This window comes from Phragmites australis, chromosome 16 (assembly GCF_958298935.1).
Source record: "Phragmites australis chromosome 16, lpPhrAust1.1, whole genome shotgun sequence".
Taxonomy (NCBI): Eukaryota; Viridiplantae; Streptophyta; class Magnoliopsida; order Poales; family Poaceae; genus Phragmites; species Phragmites australis.
Genome location: NC_084936.1, coordinates 8316741 through 8341011, shown reverse-complemented (window position 1 = coordinate 8341011; position 24271 = coordinate 8316741). Strand labels below are relative to the sequence as shown.

The following is a 24271-nucleotide window of genomic DNA, read 5'->3' as shown; positions in this document are numbered from 1 at the left end:
AAGGGTCACTATAGAAGCACATCAGCGATTTGACCCCCTGGGGGATGAAAATCCCCCAATGTTTCTTGGGTGGGCTTGGTGGAGCTGAGTAAGACATTGCAGTTGAGAGAGCTGAGGATCGACTAGCCTATCCATGGATGAGGGTGGGGTTATTTATGGTGGTTGAGGGCTGGTGCATGGATTGAGTGCATGGGTATGGCTGCGAGCTGGAGCATAGGATTATATGTAAAAGTTGGAAACATTCCGGCACTGATGCTCTGTAGAGATTCCCTGTGAAAGCTATTCCTTGGTGTGGTCATTTCATTCTACAAAAGTTCAACATGAATTATTGTTGCATCTACATGGAGGCATGGATTCCTATAAAAGCTGAGTCGTGTGGTCACTTCCTATCCAAAGACTGACTCATGACAAAGGTGTTGTCATTTCATGGTTAAAGCTACATCGTGTGGTCACTTCCTGTCTAAAGACTGACTCACGACAGAGGTGTTATCATTTCATGGTTAAAGCTATATTGTGTGGTCACTTCATGTCTAAAGACAGACTCACAATAGAAGTGTAGTCATTTCATAGTTAAAGCTACGTCATGTGGTCACTTCATGCCTGAAGACTGACTCACGATAGAGGTGTTGTCATTTCATGGTTAAAGCTATGTCGTGTGATCACTTCCTATCTAAAGACTGACTCACGACAGAGCTATGGTCATTTCATAGTTAAAGCTACATCGTGTGGTCACTTCCTGTCTAAAGACTGACTCACAACAGAGGTGTTGTCATTTTATAGTTAAAGCTGAGTTGTGCCGTCACTTCATGTCTAAAGGGTGTCTCATAATAGATGTGTTGTCTTTTAATGCTTAAAGCTTTGTCGTGTGGATATTACAAACATTAGATAAATTAAAGTTATGTGCCGAAATTATTTGACAAACATTAGATAAATTAAAAGTAATTACTGCAACAATAACAATGAATAAGATGTAATATGGCTGACTATTACATTATAGTGAATAGTACATGTGTCATAAAGAATTACATGTACACCGACCAATAGTGTTGCTTCCTCATCGACGATGACGATGACGCACGCAGTCTCCAGGAGTGTAAGCGTTTGGCGGGTGTATGGTCCTCATCCCAGCGACCTGTGCTGGCCCCTCTCTCGTGTCCCCTTGACGGTCGTCATCATCGTCCTGCCCTGTGTGACCCCCACCGAACGTGTATCCAGACCCACTAACTCAGCCCTGCATGTACCATGATGACAGATCCTCATATAGAAGTGTCGACGCTCCTAGAACATTCTCCGATGGAGTCCAGTGTCCCGAAGGCTTGGCCTGCTGGTACCACTGTGAACCCCCAGGTGCATCGGGATATTAGGGGTACTGTCCGCTGAGGAGGTTGGTGAAGCTTGTGGCCTGCATTGTAGCAGCCCAGTCAAAATTATGTGTACCGCTCTAGCTAGGCATCTGCTGCGTACATTCAACGACGTCCTCATGATGCATCAAAGCTATAGGCGGAGGTGTCATTATAGTATGAGGAGGTTGTGTCCACTAGGGGGCCCGTGAAACTAGAGTACACTGCTCAGGCTCAAGCGCCTGTGTGCACTCCTCGGCCTCAGCACCGAAATGTGACACAAATGTTTCAAAGCTGAAGGTGCCTCATGCGATTGTGCACGAACGGGTTCGTCACGAGTACTAGACGAGCGCCTGCTATGGGAGGCACGGGATGAGTCCATTGCTGGTTCGTCATATCCCCTCCAATGCGGGTCATAACCACCTAGACTACATATAGCAGATAGGAAGCGGGACCCTCTCGTCCGCATGTACTCCCAAAGAGGGTTTCGATCCCTCCACATTGATGATCCGCTTGGTTCCCCACAAGCTTGCTCCGCCTGCGTATGCATCGCGTATGCCTCTTCGGTCTACATGAGATGAGGGACATATTAGTAATACGGACGTTTAACCAATTAAAATCATTATAAGTACCCCATCACCTACCACAACATGAATAAGGCAAGCATGATTCTTGGGGAACGGTCTGGAGTTGGCTCTACAAATCCGCTGAGTAAGGTGGCACACGTGCGCGGACGGTACCACGAAAGGTAATCCCAGTAGGTGCCATCGTCGTATTGTCCAGCAGGAACAACGACATCCACCGCGACTGACTTCGTCCACCTCTGTATGTGCTTGGCATTCACGGATGCCCAGTCACGCATGCCTCCGGCCCCCTGTGCGCTCCTCCTATACGTGACATACACAATTAAAATATATTAATATTGATCACCTTAAGGCACTAATGCTACCTACAATAACACACTTACTCATGCGCCCGACCGACGTCTCGTGGGGGAGGTACTGGCACCACCTATCGGTACTCGAACTGCCTCTTTACATGCTCAGAAGAATATACTTCCACGCTATTCATGTACAATAAGAAACATCTAGTCATCCATAAGCCTGAGTCACGCCAACAACACGATGCGATGAGCCCGCCAGTCGCAATTTCAGTCACTCGTGACATACGCCATGGATCCCACTCCACAAGATCTACGCTAAGGATGTCCAAATCACTGATCACACGGGAGTGGCTACTATGGTCTTGTTGCTGACTCCATCTCAGCCTAGGATGCATCCACCGATACCGCATCGTTGGCCTTATGTCATCTACAATGCCATCAGAGATGGAGACCAGATAGTAGCTCTTGAGCACTCAAGGTTGACAAACCCGAGATACTCCTAGCTCCATAGCTGTAAGAGGTGTAGACAGCTTGTTACAGATCATTTCTTCGTTGATCACTGGGTTACATCACACAATCCTCTGTAGGCGGCAGCTAGCACAATAGATCCCCAACTGAAAAATGTCGGCTCATAAGGAAGTGAAGCGAGCTGACTTGCTAACCATACAATATGGGGAATGACATAATCGCCTGCCGTGTTACAGAACATGATGCCTCCCAGTAGGACGTACAAGTACACCTCGTAGTGTTGTATTACTATAGCCTCATCGGTATCCGATGGGCATGGACCGAACTGTGGCAGCCTATAAATCCAGGACATGGAGAGGCCAACATCCTTCTTGTCATATGGGACACCAAACCTATAAGATGCAGATGGTCAATGAAGCTTCAATAGATATACAATATGTGAATTGTAGTACATAAAAAATAATTACCTGCCCTCAACGTAACCCTTCCACTGTTCCTTCGCTGGTCGCGAAACTACTAACTGGGCGCCCCTGATTGGAAGCCCGGTTAGCATGACCACGTCCCTCAATGTTATGGTCATCTCGCCAGAAGGAAAGTGAAACATGTGCGTCTTAGGATGCCACCGGTCGACGAGACCTGTGAGAAGTGGTTCCTCAATAGGCAGGAGATGTGTCCTACCACCAACCGCCATGGGAGCTCCGACCATCATAAGAGCAAAAGGTACTAAGCCTGCCCGTGCGAGTGGCTCGTGGAATCGAGGGTCCAACTCCTTAATCATGTGGACACTCTGGGCTCCCAACGAAAGCAACTGTAAAAGGTATCCAATACATGTACTGCGTTAGTAGAAAATTATGTTAGCAATTAAAAAGCACATATATTTGTGGTACCTGCTGCCCTGTGAAAATCATCCGCCCTTTATGGTTCTCATTGTACCATTGCTGAAGAAGATCGGGAAGACCAGCATGAACCATGACAGTGATTTCAAGTTACATGATTCACTAAGTAGGTGAACAACAACTATAAATATATTACAAGCTTCATGGTTCAATATATTACAAGCTGTCATAAGGGTACCATGGTACTTGCCACTCAGAAATGTGGCCTCCACGCATAAAACTAGCCTGCAATGTCTGAAAGCTTTGATGCATTGTCCAAAGGACTAGAATAACCTAATGAGGTATCGGTCAGTGGTGTTGTATGACCCATCCTCTAGCATGATCGGTTCATCCGCCATCGCCCATTGAGTCCCTCGATTCGTCATGGCAATCTTTTGCAGTAGCCTTGGAGCATACTTGTAAGACTCCTCGAAGCTTCCAAATAGCATATTCAATGCCTTCTACTTTACACGCCACGCGGTGTGGTAATTGATCAGCATACCTGTCTTAGTCTGCACCTCCTACATAATAGATTTTGGTGACAAACAAATATTCATGCCAACAAGGGTGATGAGGAGTTGGGCTATGAACCTCACATCAACGGTGTGGCTCACATTGCTAATAGCCTCTTCGCTGCATGTATGTGGGGTGGGTATACTGATCATAAAATAGTTCTCATATTTAGACTTATGTGCTCGTACAAAGTAAGGACAAATCGGGTGCTTGAAACACCTGACCTCATACTCCATAGGGTTCGACCGGGCGCACTTGTGGTCCTTTCTTGTCATTACAGCATAGTTGCTAATAAAGTGGATGACCTCCCCCCAGTTACGAAGTTGTTGCCCGACTTGGATGTCACTATTCTGGTATCCCCAGTTAGATAATGTGTTATACTCAACGACGGCAAAATCCAACAAACCAGCACCACAAAAGTACTGGATCGCCGGCACTGGGTCGTCATTGTTAGCATCTTCTTCATCCTCGCTACCACCGGCTTCATCATTCATGCATCCTGCATCTACATCAGAATGATCCATTCCAGCTCCATCTCTACCGGAACTGCCCTCCCCGACATGCCCTCCATCCTCTTCATGCATCACCTACTGGCCTGCTGGCCTGATCTTACCATGGCACTCACTGCATCACCATGCATTAGTCATGGCACTATGTTTACGTACACTCCCATATCAAAGTTCTCCTCTAATGCCTTGCGTGAGTACAAAGCCCATGTGTTGTTTCTTCTCATCTCGAACAACGTATGGATAAGGACCGAGCTATTTGGAATAACCCGTGGCCGCACACCCTCCAGAACAACAATATAGGATTGCTGGTTTATACGCAAAAGGCTCATAACATGTGATTTCAGGTCATTAGGTTCCTCAACCGAACTCTCTATGTGCTGGCATTTCTGAATTGTTACGAGCCTCCTGTGCAAAACTGCGGGACATTCTCCACAATAAATATGGAAAGTCATATCGTATATGATAAACAAAGGTACATCTAATAAAATTACTACTTATATGTTTGCACGATACACATGCTAGATATATAAGTAATTACAATGCTAATTAAATCATCATTATTAAATAAAAATGAAATAATTGATATTCACTATTGAATTAAAATATTATTTAAATTAACATGAAAGGTCCATTGAGAAAATATTCAATCTCATTATAAATTGACACTGCACTATTAACCTATTCATAAATTTCTTTGCGCTGAGTGAGCTGAGCTGAGATGCCCTGAGTTTTTTTGACTAATCAATTTCGCGTTAATTACTATTATAAAATCTACTAACCTAAGAAAATAATTACTATTACACAACAACATGCTAATTACTATTATACAAATTCACGCTAATTACTATTACACTACCTAAGCAAATGATCATATTCATATAATCAAACGAAGCAAATAATTGAACAAATGTAATTACCGGGTTAAACACTCTAATTACTATTATTATTGCAAGTAATAATTAAAAACATAATTTAAGTACTTATTGTTTCTCGCGCTGCTACTCCTCCTTGCCTCAGGCTGATTCTCCTCTCCTCGCGCTGCTTCTCTCCTCTCCACGCGCTGCGCTGCTGGTTCTCTTCTGCTCTCGTCCTTGGTGCTTATGCTCTCCTCTCGTGCTTCTGCTCTTCTCTCGTGCTGCAGCTGCCCTCATTTTATAGCGCAAAGTGAAGAGACAAAGGCAGAGACAACATGATTGGGCAGATCGATTTGATGGGGCGCCGAAAGAATAGACAACATGATTGGGCACGACGCCAAAAGCAACCAGCTGTATTCGGCACTTCAATATGCCACTGTTTCCCATATTCAGCACCTCAGGTGCCGAATACGGGTGAGTAGTGCCGTATTCTGCACCTCAGGTGCTGAATATGGCCAGGCCCATCTTTTTTCGGTGTTTCAAGTCTCGAAATCGGATTTTTGGATTTTGAGATGCCGAATGCAGGTGCTAGATTTGTAAATACGCCGGTCTGTTATCTATTTTGGCAAATACATTAACCTATGTTGTCTATTTTTCCATTTTTGCTAGGATTGTGCTTTGTATTGGGCTACTAGGAACAAGTATGATCAATAGAACACCATGTTTGATTTTGTGATGGCTCTTCAGTCAGAGTTTGAGTCACTCTGTGTTCAGCTTCTTGGGCGGCCCACAGTTCCTACAATGTCTGAGGCACTGTCAGCTTTGATTGCAGAGGAGACACGTCTTTGCACTATTGTTACAGCCTTGACAGTTTCTTAGCACTCTGTTCTAGCAGCACCTCCAATACCTCCTTAGTATGCAATGCCTGGTAGCTCCCTTGCTTCTAGAGAGATCATTCATTGCAATCATTGCAAGAAGAAGGGTCACTCTGAAGAGCGATGCTTCAAGAAGTGTACACATCTTTTAGCTGAGCTGAGGGCCAAGCATGCAACATCTCGCGGGAGCACAGCTGCAGCTCCTCCTCCGAGTACTGTTTCAGTCGTACCTCCTAGCACTACTCTAGCAGCTCCTCAGTCTTCTGCACCGAGCACCTCATTTTCTCCGGTCAGTGCTTACATGTCTGGTGGTTCACTTGCTTCTGCTCCTGCCTTGGTTACTTACGGCAAAAATTCAAAATTAGACAATATAATTCAAAATTAGACAATATATATGAGCGTATTTATCGAAATAGATAATATATAGTCGTATTTACGAATTTAGTATCTGTATTCGGCACACGGTGTAAAAAAATTTATTTTTAGTACACGGTGTGCCGAAAAACCCTTTTTCGATACACCGTTAGCCGTCACATCACATCACATCATACTTTATCCTTTACACTTTATTCCTTTCCGCTTTTTGCTTTATTCGGCCAGCCGGCTCGCGTACTCCGCTGCTGCTTTCCACTTGATGCTTACGGCCGAGCGTTTGCATGCTCGGCTGCCTATAAAATGGTGCGAGCAGGAGCGCAGCAGCAGTCGAGCAGAAGCATAGCAGCAGCGCAACAAGGAGGATTAGTAAATATAATTAGAGTAAGTAGAGTATTTATTCCGTTCAAATACATTGGTTAAATGGTATTAAGTTCATAAATTAGTGTATGTAAAGTATTTGCATTATTTATGATCTTGTAATAGTAATTATGATCTCGTAACAGAATCTAAGCACATTGTAACTACAATTATGATCCCGCGATAGGAATGATAACCGGAGTTATGATAATGGAAGTTACAATCCCGCCACAGGCCGATGCGGACGATGATTTCATGCCACCAATGCCTCGACATTCCACCAGCTATACAGGAGAAGGTTCAATGAACACTACAAGAGGACGTTCACACACCACATCGATATGGTATCCAACCAACAAAGAAATAGGACATGCTCCTAGCGTGATAGCTCAAGATGATGACGACGACAATTTCATGCCACCTCACCCCCTCCCTCCGAGGCCTCCATCTCCGGAGGACCGTGATGACCGTGAAGATGAAATGACAACACACCAGTAAATAATTTTAAACTTTGTTGAAATTTGCAAATTACATGAAGTGCCAACACACCGGCATAAAATGAAAGTTAAATTAGCAAATAATTTTAAATTTAGTTGAAAGTTGACAATTACATGAAATAACAACATGTCGGTATCAAATGACAGAATCAAACCGCACTCAGCTATGACCATATTTGGCAATTACATAAAATAATAAAACGCGAAAAAAACAAAAATTTTGTCAAGGACAGGTGATTTTCAGCACACTATGTGTCGAATACGGGCAACAATACCATATTCGGCACATGGTGTGCTGAAAATTTCGATACACCGTGTGCTGAATACGGATGCTAAATTCATAAATATGACTAAATATTATCTATTTTGATAAATTCGTTCATATATATTGTCTAATTTTGGATTTTTTCCCAGGTACTACTGGTCCTTGAGCCTTGGACTCCAGAGCTTCTTTCATATGACTTTGAGTGGGTCACAATTAGATGTATGCTGACATGTCACTGACAATCGATATGTTCAGACTCCTTATGGCAATTTCTACACTGTCACTCATTAGGGTATAGTAATCTTGCCACTTCCCAGTTCACTATTTCTAATGGTTCTCTTGTGCCAAAACTTTCCATGAATCTCATATATGTTGGTCAACTTACTGATATGCATTGTATTGTTGGGTTTGATGATACCTCTTGCTTTGTCCAGGATCGTTGAACCCAAGCTCTTCTTGGTACTGGCCTTCGCCATAGGGGTTTGTCCAGCCTCTACATCCTTGATCATCTTCATTTGCCATCCTCTACACCACCAGTACCTTCAGCGGCATTATTATTTAGGTCATTTGTGTGGTTCACATTTGTCCACTTTAGTCAAGTATAGTGTCATAGGTCATGTGTCTACTAATACCTCTTTTAATTGTATCAGCTGTAAGCTTGGCAGGAAAATACAACTGCCATAGCCCTCTAGTACCTCTAAAACTAGTCATCATTTTGATCTTGTTCACTCTAATGTCTAGGACCTGCTCCTTTTGTTTCTAAATAAAGGTGGCCACAAGTACTATGTCATTTTTTTATTGATGATCATTCCATATATACATGGATCTACTTTACGAAACATCGATCTCAGTTATTATCTATTTATCAGTCTTTTGTTCGAATGATTCATACTCAATTTTCTTCTGCTATTCGCGCTTTTCACTCTGACTCTGCGCAGGGGAGGAGGGGTATCTTTCCAATGCTTTTCGTTAGTTTCTCTCTTCTAAGGATACCTTAGCTCAGCTTTCTTGTCCTGGTGCTCATGCTCAGAATGATGTAGCTACGCGTGAACATTGCCATGTTATTTAGGCTGCACGTACTCTTCTTATTTCATCTTTTGTTCCTGCTCATTTCTGGGCCGAGGTTGTATCTACTGTTGTATATCTCATTAATCTTCAGCCTTCATCTCATCTTCAAGACAAGTGACCTGGAGAGGTCTTGCATGGATCCCCCTGGTTATTATCATCTTTGTGTGTTGGATGCACATGTTATCGTTCTTCCGCCTCATGAGCGCACTAAGATGACTGCTCAGTCAGTTGAGTGTATTTTTTCAAGGGTATAGTCTTGAGCATAAGGGTTATCGCTGCTATGGTCCCTCTACTCGTCGTATTTGTATCTCTCGAGATGTCACATTTGTCGAGACTCATCCCTATTTTCACTCATACAGTACTACATCACCATCATATGTTGAGTCTCTTTCTTCTCTCTTCACCACCTATCTTCATAGAACCACTAGCTCCATCATTTGTTTCATCTCTAGAGCCCATAGTGCCTCTTCATGCACCTCCAGATTCCTCTGATTCTTTAGCTCCTCCACGACCTCCATCAACTCCTTCGGTTACTCCCTTGCCCTTTCACTATAGTCGTCGTCCCCGTGCTCCGCCTGCATCTTAGTCCTCTCCTAGTCTTTCAGCTATTCCTGCCAGTACCACAAATGATGCTCACTCAGATGATACTCCATCTCCTCAGTCACCATGTTATAATCTTAGAGATCATTCTATTGTTCTTGTTCCTGGCAGGTTTGGTTTTCTCAATGCTGGAGATGCTTGTGTGCCACGTTATTAGGAGTCAGGTGGTATTCCAGAATAGGAGGATGCTATGTCTGAGGAGCTTGCAACCTTACAGCGTATGGGTACTTGGGAGGTTCCTTTGCCTGCTCATGTTGTTCCCATCACTTGCAAGTGGGTGTATAAAATTAAGACCAAAGCTGATGGTTCGCTAGAGAGATACATAGCTTGCCTTGTTGCTCAGGGTTTTCAACAGTCCTATGGTCATGACTATAAGGAGACCTTTGCCCATGTTGCCCATTTGACTACCTTCATTGCAGTGGCTGATGTTAGTTCATAGACTATATCTCAAATGGCTGTCAAGAATGCCTTTCTCCATGGTCATTTACATCAAGAAGTTTATATGCAGCAACAGCAAGGTGTGAAGGCTCCTCGAGGCCATGTTTGTCATCTTCATCATGCTATTTATGGTTTGAAACAAGCACCTCGGGCATGGTTTGAACGATTTAGTTCAGTTGTTGCAGCTGCTGATTTCACCCCAAACGATTACACTTGTGAACGTGGTCGCACATTACTTTTGCTTTATGTGGATGACATGTTAATTATCGGGGATGACCAAGATATATTGCCTTTGTTAAGAAATATCTCAGTGTTTATGATGTCATATTGAAAGGATCGATGACGTCCTAAGTGGGGAGGAGTGAATTAGGACACCTAAAACTAATCGGGCAAAAAAAATTCATAATATAAACCTATATCAATTTCCATCTAAATATGTTCTAGTTTTATCTAGTGTGTCTACTCTACCATTCAAAAGGTTTGCATCCTATAGCCAATCCTAACAAACTACTCTAGGAAGGTAAACATGCAAATGATAGATTGCAAGAAGTAAATGTGGAAACGTAAATAAAGTAGAGAGAGAAAACTCGGCACAAGGGATTTTTATCCTGTGGTATCGATGGCATAAACAACACCCTAGTCCACGTTGGAGCAGCCAACCAGGCTATAGCTCCCGGATGGCACCCAGTCATGACCCTTGAGCCACCAAGGCCTCAAGTGGGTAGAGCCACCAAGTCACCGAGGTAAGGCCTCACAAAAAACCTCTCTTTCAATCACTTGCCGCTGTCTTCACTTCAGAGCTTGAGCTACCAAGGAAAGAGTCTTTCCACCACTCCACAAAAAGTCAGAGGGTCAACAAGCTTGAGCCACCAAGGCCTAAGGTGTCGGCGAGTCACCAAGACTCGAAGGCACCGGTGTACCTCTCGTTACAAGCTAGAATCACTCCTTGATCCCCTCTCTAGGCAGCAACACATAGGTACAACTCTCTCTAGGCCTATTAGCACTAATCACTCTCTAATCTTGTGCTTAATTGCTTTGGATGATCACTTTTAGCACTTTGGTGGCTTGGATGTCTTCTCAAGTGTCTATGAGCTTCATAGACTCCAGCAAACTCAAATGGACGAGTGGGGGAGGGGGTATTTATAGCCTCAACCCTGCGAACTAGCCGTTGCTCCAATGGCTCCAACAAACTGTGAACACCAGATGGTCCAGTGTCAACAACAGTACCAACACCGAACCATCCAGTGTGTAAAGCAGTACAAACTAGCCGTTGGAACTCCACTCAATTCCATTTGTGAACATCAAATATTCTGGTGTACCCTTGAATTCAATCACCAAACTATCCGGTGTGTATACGTGAGCCTAACCGAGCCACTTCTCACTGGGTAATAGTTCAGTGTGTATAACCTTCTGATCACCGAACCATCCGGTGTGTACAACTTCTCACACCTCTGAAAATCTTCTGGAAAAACCTCCAGTGAATCCTCCGGTGTATTCTTCTCTTCATCGCCGGACCATCCCGTGAGTTCAAAGCTCTTCTGCATTGAAAAAATTGTTCCTAGAAAATGCTCCGGTGTGCACTTCTCTTTAACATCGGACCATTCGGTGTGTTGAACTATAGAACCTCTTCTGAGATAAAATGCTCCGGTGTCTTCACTTTTTTTTTCTAAGTCAAACACTTCACTGAGCACTGAATCATCCAGTGAGTTCTTCTTTCTAAGCACCAAACCATCCAGTGAGTGCATTTTCTTCTAAACTCGTCCAATTCAACCATTCTTGAGTTTAGCGTTGGTGGCTTCTTCATGTGTTGTATTCATGAGACCTACTAAGTCATATACTAGACAAACAAGTTAGTCTCATTGACTATGTTGTCATTAATCACCAAAATCACATACATACCATAAGAGGATCATGTTCGCTACACATATTTGGGCCCTTAAAGCTTATTTCTCAAAATTGAGATCACTTCCATAGCTTGGCTATTATATCTATCAGCACAAGAATATTCAGGACCTCCTTGCTCATTCTGGCCTCACTGACGCTCGGACCACAGCTACTCCTATGGAGTTAAACCTTCAATTACGGTCCACCAATGGCACTCCTCTTGCATACCCATCTTGGTATTGACATCTCGTTGGTAGCCTTGTCTACCTTACTGCCACCCAACCTGATATTGCACATGCAATTCATATCCTCGGCCAATTTGTCAATGCAGCTACGGCAGTTCATTATGCACACTTGCTTCGTGTACTTAGGTACCTGTGGGGGACAACATCACGACAAATATTTTATGCTACTGGAAAGTGATCGTGATGATCATCATTCTATAACTGGATACTGCATTTTTCTTGGTACTTCTCCAATTGTATGGAAGACCAAGAGGCATACCGCAGTTTCATGCTCTAGTGCTGAAGCAGAACTCAGAGCTCCTACAACAACTCTAGGGATTATTTGGCTTTGTTGGTTGTTGGCTGATTTTGGATTCTTTGAATTGATCCTACTCCTCTTCAATATGACAATACTAGTGCTATTCAGATTGTCAATACTCCAGTGAAGCGTGAGCTAGGTGTTGGTGCATCTTTTACAAGATCTCATTATCTACAATCAACAATTGATCTTTAATATGTCCCTTCTGAATTTCAGATGGCAGATTTCTTAACCAAGGCCCAGACTAGAGATTAACATCGCTTCATCTTCTCAGACTCAATGTATCAGATTTAGAGTCTTCCCATCCAACTTGAGTTTGAGGGGTGTGTTAAGTGTATGTATATATAATGCTATTAGGATACAGCTCATAGGCTTTGTATGTCTCCATAACTCTATAAACCTAAAAGGGTGAGGAATACAATTTACTTCTTTCTCTATCAAAGTGAATCTCAAATCATATCTAAATGCCACACATATGATAGATAACCAGAAAAGAAAATTACTGGGTAGATGAATGGAAAACCATATCTCAGTATTATGTTTTTATACTGTCTAGAACTTGGAAGTCATCCTGTTGAAGCCACCAGTTCTCAAAATTATGGAAACAAAATTCTGAACCCTACTACAAAATATGTGAATAGTGTCGGTTCCAAAATCTCATCAGTGTCGGTTCTGGACTCTACACTGATTACGCAGCACTGATAGTCCATGACTATCAGTGCCGGGTATGGAACCGGCACTGAAAATCACTATCAGTGTTGGTTGGTGGATTGAACCAACACTGATAGTACACATATCAGTGCCAGTTGGTAAAACAAACCGTCACTGATAGTACACATATCAGTGTCGGTTTGTTTTATCAACTGGCACTGATAGCTAATTCCCACCATTTTCAAAATGTGGCGGTTGCCGCCAATTCTGTGGCATTTTCAATTTTTGGTGGTTACCGGCAATAGTATACGGTATATTTATGGACACACACATATAAATTTAATTTACAAGACATCGAGTTTTATCGCAGCATATATACACAACCACATATAAATTTCATTACTAAAACATCAAATCTTGTCACAGTATATATACATGGCATACTTGTGAGGTTTCATTAAAAAAATGGAAAAGAGTTTAAGGTTTCTTGCTAATTGAAGGTTCTGAACTCTAATTTTTCTTGTTGGATGAAGGTAACAAGAGAGATGAGCCATATTCATGGAACTCACCGGTTGGACTGATGCCTTGATCATTGATGAACTCGACAAATTGTTCTTGAAGTGCGTTGATTTCAATGGCCATGAGTCGATCTCTGGACAGCGCGAGGAGCTACAATTTCAACAATTGAAGAAATCAATCCTTATGAACACGTGTCGGACTTGAAAATTAGTCATCAAGATGTATGCCGCATACCTCAGCATCGACCACCTGGTACAACGCGTCTCCAATGAATCCGTGCATGAATTCTATTATATAAAAACCACATAAATTATTGCCCGGGCCCTGCTTCCTACAAGAAAAGTCATGTTGAATAATCCATTCTTTCGCGAATGGCTGGTGTCTGACACTCTTTTTGATGTATCATAGGTACACTCTGCATGTATGTGATTATTACCGTAAGTAGATTTAGATTCAATCTAATCATATATTACAAGAGCAATAACGAAATGGTTGGGTTTTACCTTTGTAGCAAGTCAATGACTGGTTGGTAGGTTTCTTTTGGATTATTTTGTGAGTCGAAAATAATGATCTTGCTAATGTCTGGCTGAATGACAAGGAGGATCCGGTGATAACTGCACATAGGTCACCATAGGTTAGTTGGTCCTAATTTCTAACTATGTATTGCTTAAAAAGAGTAGAACATTCATGGAGGGAAACACATACCCAAAGTGGTAGGGAAAAAGTATGTATTTCTTCAATTGTAGATCCAGAATACACTTCAATGCATAGTCCTCAGTTCCTTTTGGATCGGATTGCATCATTGTCGGGTTTACATGATGTGGGTTGATGAATCCCACATGGTCGATGCCCTCCGTCCTGCATCTTTGTGTCTCCATTCTACATAAGGAATAATTTAAGACATTCAATCCAATGATACATGAATGTATACTGTGAATTATACGTATACGACACTTACAGAATCTAACAACTCAAGATAGACACGTCGAGGATATCTTGCTGGTACAGTAGATACATTTCCTCAAATAATATATAAATAGAGCCGTCCCTGTGGAGGAAATATCGATCCTTGTATCTGGCCTCGGATATTTCTCTACCATCCCGCGACTCCTTCATGTACCACACATGGAATTTCCGAAGTTGATAGGTCAATTTGTCCCACACATTTGGCACAGCCAAGAGTTTGCCCAACTTAAAGTGCCATCTCTCGGCTGCTTTTGGTGCCAGGGACTCGTCTAGAAATTGCTCTTTTGTCATTTTAGCATCTTCAAGAAATCTTTCTCAATTTTGTTCTTATCGTATCTGTTCGATAGAAGACTCTTTCAAGTATTTCTTGCTTTTGATGCGCGCGTAGTCTGATTTACTCTTATGCTTAATAGGTCTGGCCATCTTAAAGAAAAACTTATGTGTTTCTGCATGAATTAGTTTTTTCTTCTCAGGCTCTAGCTTTTGAAAGAATTTCTTGATACTAGCGTCCACTATCGCTCTGGTTTCCTCTGGTGTTTGTTCATAAGGCAACTTCTCAGGTGCTACAACCTTCTTAGGTGCCCTTTGCTTCTGGGATGAAGCCGACTTCTGAGATGAACTCAAATTCTTAGACTGTGCAGCTGTTGTCAACTTCGGAGGGGGAGGAGTTGCCTCTCTTGGTGGCACTGGTGCTGGCTTTTGAGGGGAGGAGTTGGCTCCCTTGGTGGCAACTTCGGAGTGGGAGGAGTTGCCTCTATTCTGGGTGACGTTGGTGGTGGTAGCGACCGTGGAGGAGTTGGCTCTCTTCTCTGTGACGGTGGCGGTGGCCGCGACCGTGGAGGAGTCGGAGAAATTCTATGTGGTGGGTCCGACTCCACATTAGACGACTCGTCAGTCTCATCTTCAAACACTATGTAGCGCTTGGGCCATAGAACAAAGCCACCCACATTTGATCCGAGCCTCTAGGAACCGTCTCTCCAGGGTAATCCATGTCAATCTTACGATACGGCCTTTGCACGGAGTCCACGTGGACCTTGGCATATCCCTACGGTATCGAAAGATCGTTGAAGAGAGCTCCTTCCACGCATTGGTCGACTTGCCCCATAGCCACCGTGGTGGTAATGTTCAAGATGGGCACGACAAGCTTGTACACTATGCTCTCTGTGATGTCATCCATGGGGTAACAGGCCGATTCTTCTTCTGCAAACCCCACGAATGCGTAGATGCTCCAAAGACAACCAGGGCTCACAACATTATCTTTGCCTTGCTACTACTTATTTACTTGCTGAAGTGCTATTTTGATTTTGGCATCTGTCATCTAACGCTCCTATACAAGTTCTTGTCGTACTATAGCCAGCAGGTCTTCCAGTTCTTCTCTCCTTCTCTTCCGACTCCTGTAACTTTCGGCGACTTGTAGGAATCTCTCTATCCAAGGCACCACACCCTTACCTCTGGTGCATCCTGGGTGCTCCTTGGTTCCCAGAGCCAAGGTTAGCTTGTTTTTCTCCCTTTCTGGCCTAAAAGAGCCTTGCAAAGACTGGGTGTAGGCATCTGCAATTCTTTGCGTCACTTTCTGTTCTCTGTCGCTTTTGAAGTTTAGGCTACCATCTGCCGACAAAGTCACCCCTCTCGCGTACAGATAGTGCTTCGCTCGTTCAACCCAGTCGGCCGTCTGAGGTGTGGCACCACTGCGGGTTACTTGTTCTTCCATCTTTGCCCACTCATCGTATTTCCTCACGTACCCACGCGAGCCAGTTCTGTGGGGGTACACGTTCTCGGGGTAGTTGTCCTTGTTTACCTCAATTAGTCGTTGAGCTTCCTCTGACCACCTTTACTCTATGAAATCATTCTAAAATGGTTCCATCATCAGATAATCATCCCATTTCGGTGTCCGACCCACCAAGTAATAATTTCTCCACAGCTTACCCTTGAAATTCTTGAACGCGATAGCCATTGTTGATAGGACACGACTCTTCACTTTGACCATGTTGCATCCTTCAGGGCATTCAAACTTTGCCACCAACTTGCCCCACATAAGATCCTTGATGTTATTGAGAACCACCCACATGTCATCTCATCTGCCTCTCCAACTTCTGTATGTGATTGCAATATGGTCCCTCACTAGATGCCCGATTACTGTTTTGAACGGCCCCAAAACCACCCACATGTCATCTCATTACCTCATTTGCCCTTGCCACCTGCGGTTGTATGCTGCACAACTAGCTAGTTTATCTATAGGAGTATCTGCCTCTAGGCTCTAGCGCAGGCTAAGTGGAGTAGGAAACATATCGCCCCTGTTTAGGTCTACTTCTACATTCAACTTTTCACAGAGATCATCTGTAGTGAGGAATCAATACAGCATTCACGTTTAGTGTTGTAGTGCATAATCATGAGCGACAATCATGTTTGGTCAAAGTCAAATGCATACATTTGTAGTAGAAATCAGTACAACATTCATGCTTCATCAAATATAATATATCTTGAAAACTAATATTTAATTATCAATAGTAACTTCAGTAGAATGACTTCAACTTTATATATATTTCCACTAGATTAATGTGAAAGGTCCATCTACAAGAACATCCAGAGATAACAAAGCAACAACATAAACGCAATATAGCCAAACATGTGGGAGGCATGTGCTGCAGAAAAGATAACAGAGTATAATGATGTATATATCCGTAATAAGCTAGTGTCTCTTTATTCCACCTTCCTCACTTTCATGAAATAGAAAAGATCAGCTAGCCAAACGATTTCACAAGAGTTTCTATTTCTACAAAGAAACGTTCCCACTCAGAAACAAAATCAAAGACTGCTTCTTAAGAAATAGAAATGAGTGTCGAGAAAAAAAAGCACGCGCAATGAAAACATAGAGCGCTTGATTCGGGAGGCCTTAGTTGAGATTAAACCTAATCTATTATTGTCATTTGATCATATATAAGGTGCATCAATTGTGTAAACATAAATATATGAAAAAAGTAAATAACACATGATTAAGACATACTAGTAATCCCTTAGTATTATGAACGGATGATAATCTAACAAGATTGACGATCATGACGCCTTGGTAAAAGCCACATGTATACAGGGTTCAAAAAACCAACGGTAACCAAGCAAAAATCGCGATAATCGGCCATCTCGGTCCGGCTTGGTTTCAAAAACCGAACGGTAACCGAATTTGAATTCAAAAAATTCAAAAAAATAAAAAAATTCAAAAAAATCTTCACAAAACTAGACACAATTCTAAGACCTTCTACGAAAAACTTTTTCAAAAATAATGTCATTTGCATCATATTCTATAGGGAGGAAGTTTGAAAAAAATAAAAAAATTGAAACGTACGGGTCAGTTATTAACTCATGTTAAGAAAATGTTTAACATGAAAACACATTTTTTTTTTGTGTAAAACGTATCTTAAGCGGATCTTTAAAATTGATTTCACTTTATTTCGAGTTTTATTAATTTCTCTATGATTTTTACAAAGTTCACAAGCATAAAGTGAATATGTTAAGAAACAGCACTGTAATTAACTTTTTCATGTCTACTATTATTTTTCTTACGTAAATCATAGTATAAATAAACTAATAAAAGTGGTTTCACTAATTTTTGAGGTGTGATGGGTCAGTTATGAATTAATGTAGTCGCAACACATTTACATAATCCTGCATGTTACAATAACTAATTCATGAGTTCATGTATTTTTAAAAGACATAGCATCATGTAAGAAGACTAACAAAATTAGTTTCATGATTTTTGGATTACCAAAGAGTAAACTATGCATTTAACTTGGTTTAACAAATACATTTTCTCACAAAAAAATTTGAACTTTTTTATGAGTATAAATACTTTTATCATGTAGATCATGTTACAAGGAAATGAACAAAATTTGTTTCACTTCATTTGAAGCTCAGATGAATTAGTTATTGATTTTACAAGATTCAGATAACTTTTGCGTTTTTTGTTAAACTTCACTGAAAATCGAGAAAACCGCTCGATAAATCGAGAAAACCGAGTAGTTACTGGCAAAACCGAGCGGTTACCGATAATGCAGAAAATTCGAGAAAACCGCTCGATAAATCGCAAAAACAGCTCGGTAACCGGTCCAATTCGACCGGTTACCGAACGGTTAAAATCGCGATTTTTTTTCCAAATTTCAAATTTTCCTAAATGAATTTTGTCCGAATTTTTTTGAAATTTCGACCGGTTACCGCGGTAACCACGGCTTTTCGATTACCGCCGGAGCTCGATTGGAACCGGCACTGATGACTCCTCAATGGTTGTTCATTAGTGGGAGTTTAAAAACCGGTACTGATACGTCAACGGTACCGGTTACTGTTGAACCGGCACCGATGGACCGACACATATGTGGTGTTCTGTAGCAGTGGAAGAACATCTTTAGTCAAAAATCACTAGGAGAGGTGCCTATAAAATGGAATGTGTATAGGGGGTGCTTACATAAAAACCGGTTTATTTTTTCCATGTCACATGGAGTGGGTGCTTATAGGGAGGAATGAGTACTTAAGTTTGCTTCAGGTGCTTAAGGTGTGTAACAAGGCGGTTGAACCTATTTAAGCACTCATTTGCATGGAGAGAATAGTTTTTATACAAGTGCTTAATGATGTGTCAACATTCTCACTTTAAGCACTTGTGCCAAAGCATATTGCATTGTGCATGCCCTTAGGATGCTTAACGAACAAAGTTGCTTTTAAACTAATGAAGAAATACTATGTTCATTTCTTTCAAACAATTAGTGAAAGCATCGCATCAATTTCATCCGAGCAACAAACACCCATAAAAGTTGTACAACATCAGTTCCAATGCAGTAACAAAGATAACAACTAAGTTAATTAGAGAACTAGAAATATCACAAACTCAGAAGGACTAAAAAAATAGGGGCTTTTGGCATCAAACTACGCCTTCGATGAAATATGTTTTCCATGCTTCAGAACAGAGCTCACATCCATTTCGTCAGCTGAACACAATTCACAGTTCATAGAAAATTCAAAACCGAAAATAGTGTGTCCAGTTCATGTTGCTATGTACAGCAAGACCTACCAGTGCCGTGGGCGCCAGGCAGGTCGTGCAGCCCAAGCCAACTCAGCAGCTTGAGGGCTAAGGCACCAAGGCTTCAATTTAGTTAAGACATATTCTATATTTCCTAGGTTTCGATATCATATCTTCAGGATTTACTTTTTCCATTAGCGTTCAGATTGTTAGTTTCGTTAGAGATCATGTTAGGGCCGGCTATATATATGCATGCCATTATCAATCTATGCAAGCAATAAGAAGCCTCTAAGTTTCCCTACCTCCTCTATCATCCCTCTCCTCTCTCACAGCAGCCAGGAAGCCATCACGGCTCCTGGACGCCGAGGTCCAGGACCTCTCCCATCAGTACAGCATGACTACAACTTGAGGAACTTAGTAGGTTCCAACAATGCTAGCAGCATTTCAGCTGGTTTCAATGTAGCGTCACAATTCACAGCTAGACCAGAGCACAGCACAATATCAGCACTCAAATTAAGCAACAAACAAGATATTTACCTTTTGTCACAGAAGTACAAAACCCAAAACAACTTCGAGCATATGTAAGTGTTAGGAATAGTAACTTATATTCCCTGAAAGCCATAAGCCAGTATATATACAAGTACAGGTGGGAGATGATATGCAGGAAACTCTTTATAACACGGGATATTACATATATACATATATATAATCTATATCTTTAATGCCCCCAAAACTCATGGTGGGTCAACCACACTGAGTTTGGAGAGATAGAAGCTGTGATGCGTTCGAGTCTGAGCCTTTGCAAAGAAATCTGCCACCTAAAGTTCTAAAGGCACATAATGAAGACAAACAACCTGTTCCTACACTTGAGACCTCATAAAGGAAGCATCAACACCAATATGCTTAGTTAGCTCATGCTTCACTAGGTCTCGAGCAATACTAATACCACTTGTATTGTTGGTGTTGGAAACTAGCGCCACCAATAAAGTGATGGGCCTTTGAACCTCATAATGATCCAAAGGTTATAGGGAACAGTACACAAAGTGGGGAAGCTTTTATCGTATTAATGTCACATGTTATGACAGTTACAGTTACGCCCTATTTATAGGTCATACTCAACCACTTCCGGTTATGGTTTACAAGATTACCCCTCTAACTGCCACATGCTCGGCATATTCGAGGGTGTTATGGTACTTTCCTAAGTACATCTAGATTATTTACAATCTTACCCTTTATTGTCTTTGGTCGCTACCAATGGTCCTCCCTTCAACCATGCCTTCACCCATTTCTCCATCTTTGTGCAAGGCTTGGATCACCCTTCGCTTAGACTTCCGAAGGTCTCCGCTTGGTTGCACCTTTAGCGTCCCTTCGAGCGAAGCCCATTAGCTGAGCTCCAAAGGCCCAACGAAGGCTTCGCTTGTCTTGGCTGCCGGAACTGTTCTTTTGGCACGGAGAGTCCAAAGGGTTCCTACAACACGACAGATCTACGATAACTGTAAGTCTTGTTAGTTTGCGGCACCGGCGGAGGTCTTCGACCCGATGTCTAAAAGGGCCTATGAAACCATTCCCCAATAGTTGGAGAAGAGAGGACTTAGTGTAGGTGATGAAACAATGAAATCCTCAAGTAACCATCGTAACCAAGTAACCTCTGTTGTCAACAAAGCCATGGCTCGCAACTCAACTTCTTCACTAGAACAGAAAATTGTGGTTTGCTTTTAGTCTTCCAAACAATGAGAGAACCATCATGGAAAACACAATAGGCAGAAAGAGACTTGCAATTAGAGGAATCACTAGCCAAGTAGCATCAAAATATGCACGGAGCTGTAAAGAGTTGCAGTGTTGAAAGAAAAGACCGCGAAAGAAAGTCCCACGAAGATATCACCGAACACGAAGAATATGACTATAGTTGAGCTGAGTGGGAGCAGAAATGAACTACCTGAGGACGTGCACTACATGGAATGGATTGCAAAAGATCTACGTCAAGCGAATTCGCAGCAATGTGACAATGGGGCCCAACAGCCTGAGGTTAGCAGTGAGAGAGGTCGACCGTGCGACCCCGATGGCTGCACATCCAGGACAAGACGACGCAGAGTGGGAAGGGACAGCGACAGAGGGGCAGAGCCAGTGACACTGGCTGATGAGGAGAGAGAAGCTCGCTGTCAAGGAGGAGTCGGCAAGTAGAGAAGCCGACTGTGGTGGAGAAAAAAATTTAGGGTTTTAGGACGAGTTGTTGCGTCCTAAAAGAAAACCATTGCTCTAATACTATGTTAGAAATAGCAACTTATATTCCCTAGAGACCAAAACTAGTATATATATATATATATGTATAGGTGGTGAACAATATGCAAAAAAAACCCTTATAACACGGGGTATTACACATATACATATATCTAATCTATCTTTAACAGTAGGTACTACAGGAACAAATATAGCATGAAACAAGTATGCAACCGTATGTCCCACCAACTAAAAAACAAATCAAAGCCCTAAATGATAAATTTACACCAGGAGTAATATCTTCATGATGTTTGCACATGAAAACAATTTTTTTATGGTACTGATAGGAGCATAGAGCCATAGAGCAACCAGAACTTTTCCTCCGCCCTTTCTTCCCGTTATTTTTCTGATATCTGAATTACAGCCTTTTCGTTAAATAAAAATTAACAATACAAAAGAGGGTTCCATAATTTTAATACCGAGATAAATAAATAAAATAGGCTTATTTGCAGAATGCCAAATTCATCTTTGTAAGATTGGGTATTATCCATGTGGGAGAAGGCCAGTTGGACCAAATCTGAGACACAATTTCCTTCCTCCTGCTATTTTCCAAGTTGAGAACTCCTATATCACGAGTATGATTCTTTAATAGCATAATCAGTTTGTCGTGATCATCAGTGAAGTAGGCATGATTGGCCTTCAATTGCGGGTGTTCTGCAGCACCAAGACAGTGTGTCTGGTTGTGCCCAAGAAATAAAATATGATGTGGCAAGCTGTTAATTTTCACAAGCTGTTTTGCAGCCATGTCCACTTTATATACTATGATTTTCTTGGTAATATATCGCACGCACTCATCCTCCTGCTCTGGAGCATTTACTATCCCCGGTGCATCACCATCCTCATCCTCCTGATCTGGATGATTTAATATCCCTGGTGCATCACAATCCTCTTCCTCATGCTCTGGATGATTTACAATCCTCCAAACTTCCTGCCCTGGATGATATACTATCCCTGGTGCATCGTGTTCCTCATGCATTGGATGATCTACTATCCTCCAAACTTGCAGCAGATCACCCCAAGGAGCCAGAATGATGTACATGCTCTCGTGAATAAACTTCACCCGGTCCATAATGACCTTCATTGTGACAGTGGAGGCAGTGAGATCAAAAGCGTGGATTTCTCCAAGTGATGTCAGTGCATACAACAGACCATCCATGTACATGCAATCTCTATAGCGTATGTTCGGTGGCAGTAAGTTCCACTTATCATCCCCAGCTCTTGCAAACGAAAGCTGATGGTACGGATTGTGGATGAGCACCACAATGTAGCTTCCAGTGGACAGATCAGGGAACACAAATGCCTTGAAGTAGAGGTGCTCACGCAGATCGTTGAGAGCATATATCTCAGGCGCCCTGCCACCGTGGTATGATAGCTCGTACATGTTGATAGTGCCTGAGTCATCAAAGATGGGCTTCACTTGCTCGATGGTGAGCACTGACGGGAGAGCAATCTGTTCACAAGTGATCGGATTGACAAGGTGCAGCTCAGACCTCTCATTCGCAGTAACCAGCCAACCATTGGAGGACCCGATCAGAAACCGACTACGGATGGGTGGATCTGGGAGAGTTAACTTGTATTCCCTCTGTTCCACGAGGCTGTAGAGACACGCAACATTCTCACCAGCAGATTCAGAGGTGTAGAGCAGGCATGGCGTCTGGGACATTTTGTACTGCCCGAGGTCGCGCAGACTGGTGTAGGCGGCATGCCAAGAGGAAGAGACAGAACCCGCACGTATGAGGTCAGGGATCTGAAGGTTGGCAAAGATAACCATCAACGTATCCTGCGGCAGCTCTGGCATCACGCCCACCACAGTATCCAGTTCAATCAGTGATGCATGCACATGTTCATCTTTTCGAAATTTCTTCAGTAAACTGTGAGGAAAGACCAGCAGTTTGGGCAAAACTCTGAGGACAAGATACCACATATCTTTTGGGTGTATAGCTAGACCCCATGGCCATAGGTTGCTCCGAGTCCCAGCTCTGCTACAGGTCTCCATTGGAGCAGAGCCTCTCTACGAAGATGAACAGTTTCTGCAGGAATACTTGGAAAGCTGCAATCTTGGATGAAGCACGCAGAGGGCGGGATCCTGACTGCACTTATATAGATCACCAACCGATTGCCACCCACCTAAAGTCCTAATCCGAGTAGGTGAAAGGAGATCCGAGTTCAAGAACGATACCTGGCTCCGAGAAAGATTCGAACTTGGACTAAAAATTGTCGCCGCGAGGACCCACAGACTTGCTTCAGTTCGACGAGGATTCCGGATTCCGAGAAAGGAGATCCTCCGACCCTCGAACGGATTCCGGCCCCAATTCTGCATAGACTGAAGAGGGAGTACTAACCGGCAAGCGGAAGTTCAGTCCGACGAGGATTAGGCGACCGGCGGTTGGATTGAGAAAGACAGTAAAGTGGTGGAAGAAGGGGTACGGCAGCACGGACGGCGGCGGGGCTGGGTCGGGCGGCAGAGGAAGGGTGGACCCACGCGAGGTAGGGAGGCCGCCCTCTTCGTTTG

General features: G+C 42.7%; 1 protein-coding gene across 1 annotated transcript; it reads right to left on the bottom strand.

Annotated features, from left to right (window-relative positions):
• Positions 1 to 22065: 22065 nt before the first annotated feature.
• LOC133894872 (uncharacterized) lies at positions 22066 to 24271 on the bottom strand. Its single transcript, XM_062335054.1, has 2 exons — positions 23939 to 24271; positions 22066 to 23849 (listed from the first exon to the last, which is right to left on the bottom strand). The coding sequence occupies exon 2, from the start codon at positions 23753 to 23755 to the stop codon at positions 22202 to 22204; it is 1554 nt and encodes a 517-aa protein (XP_062191038.1). The 5' UTR covers positions 23756 to 23849; positions 23939 to 24271; the 3' UTR covers positions 22066 to 22201.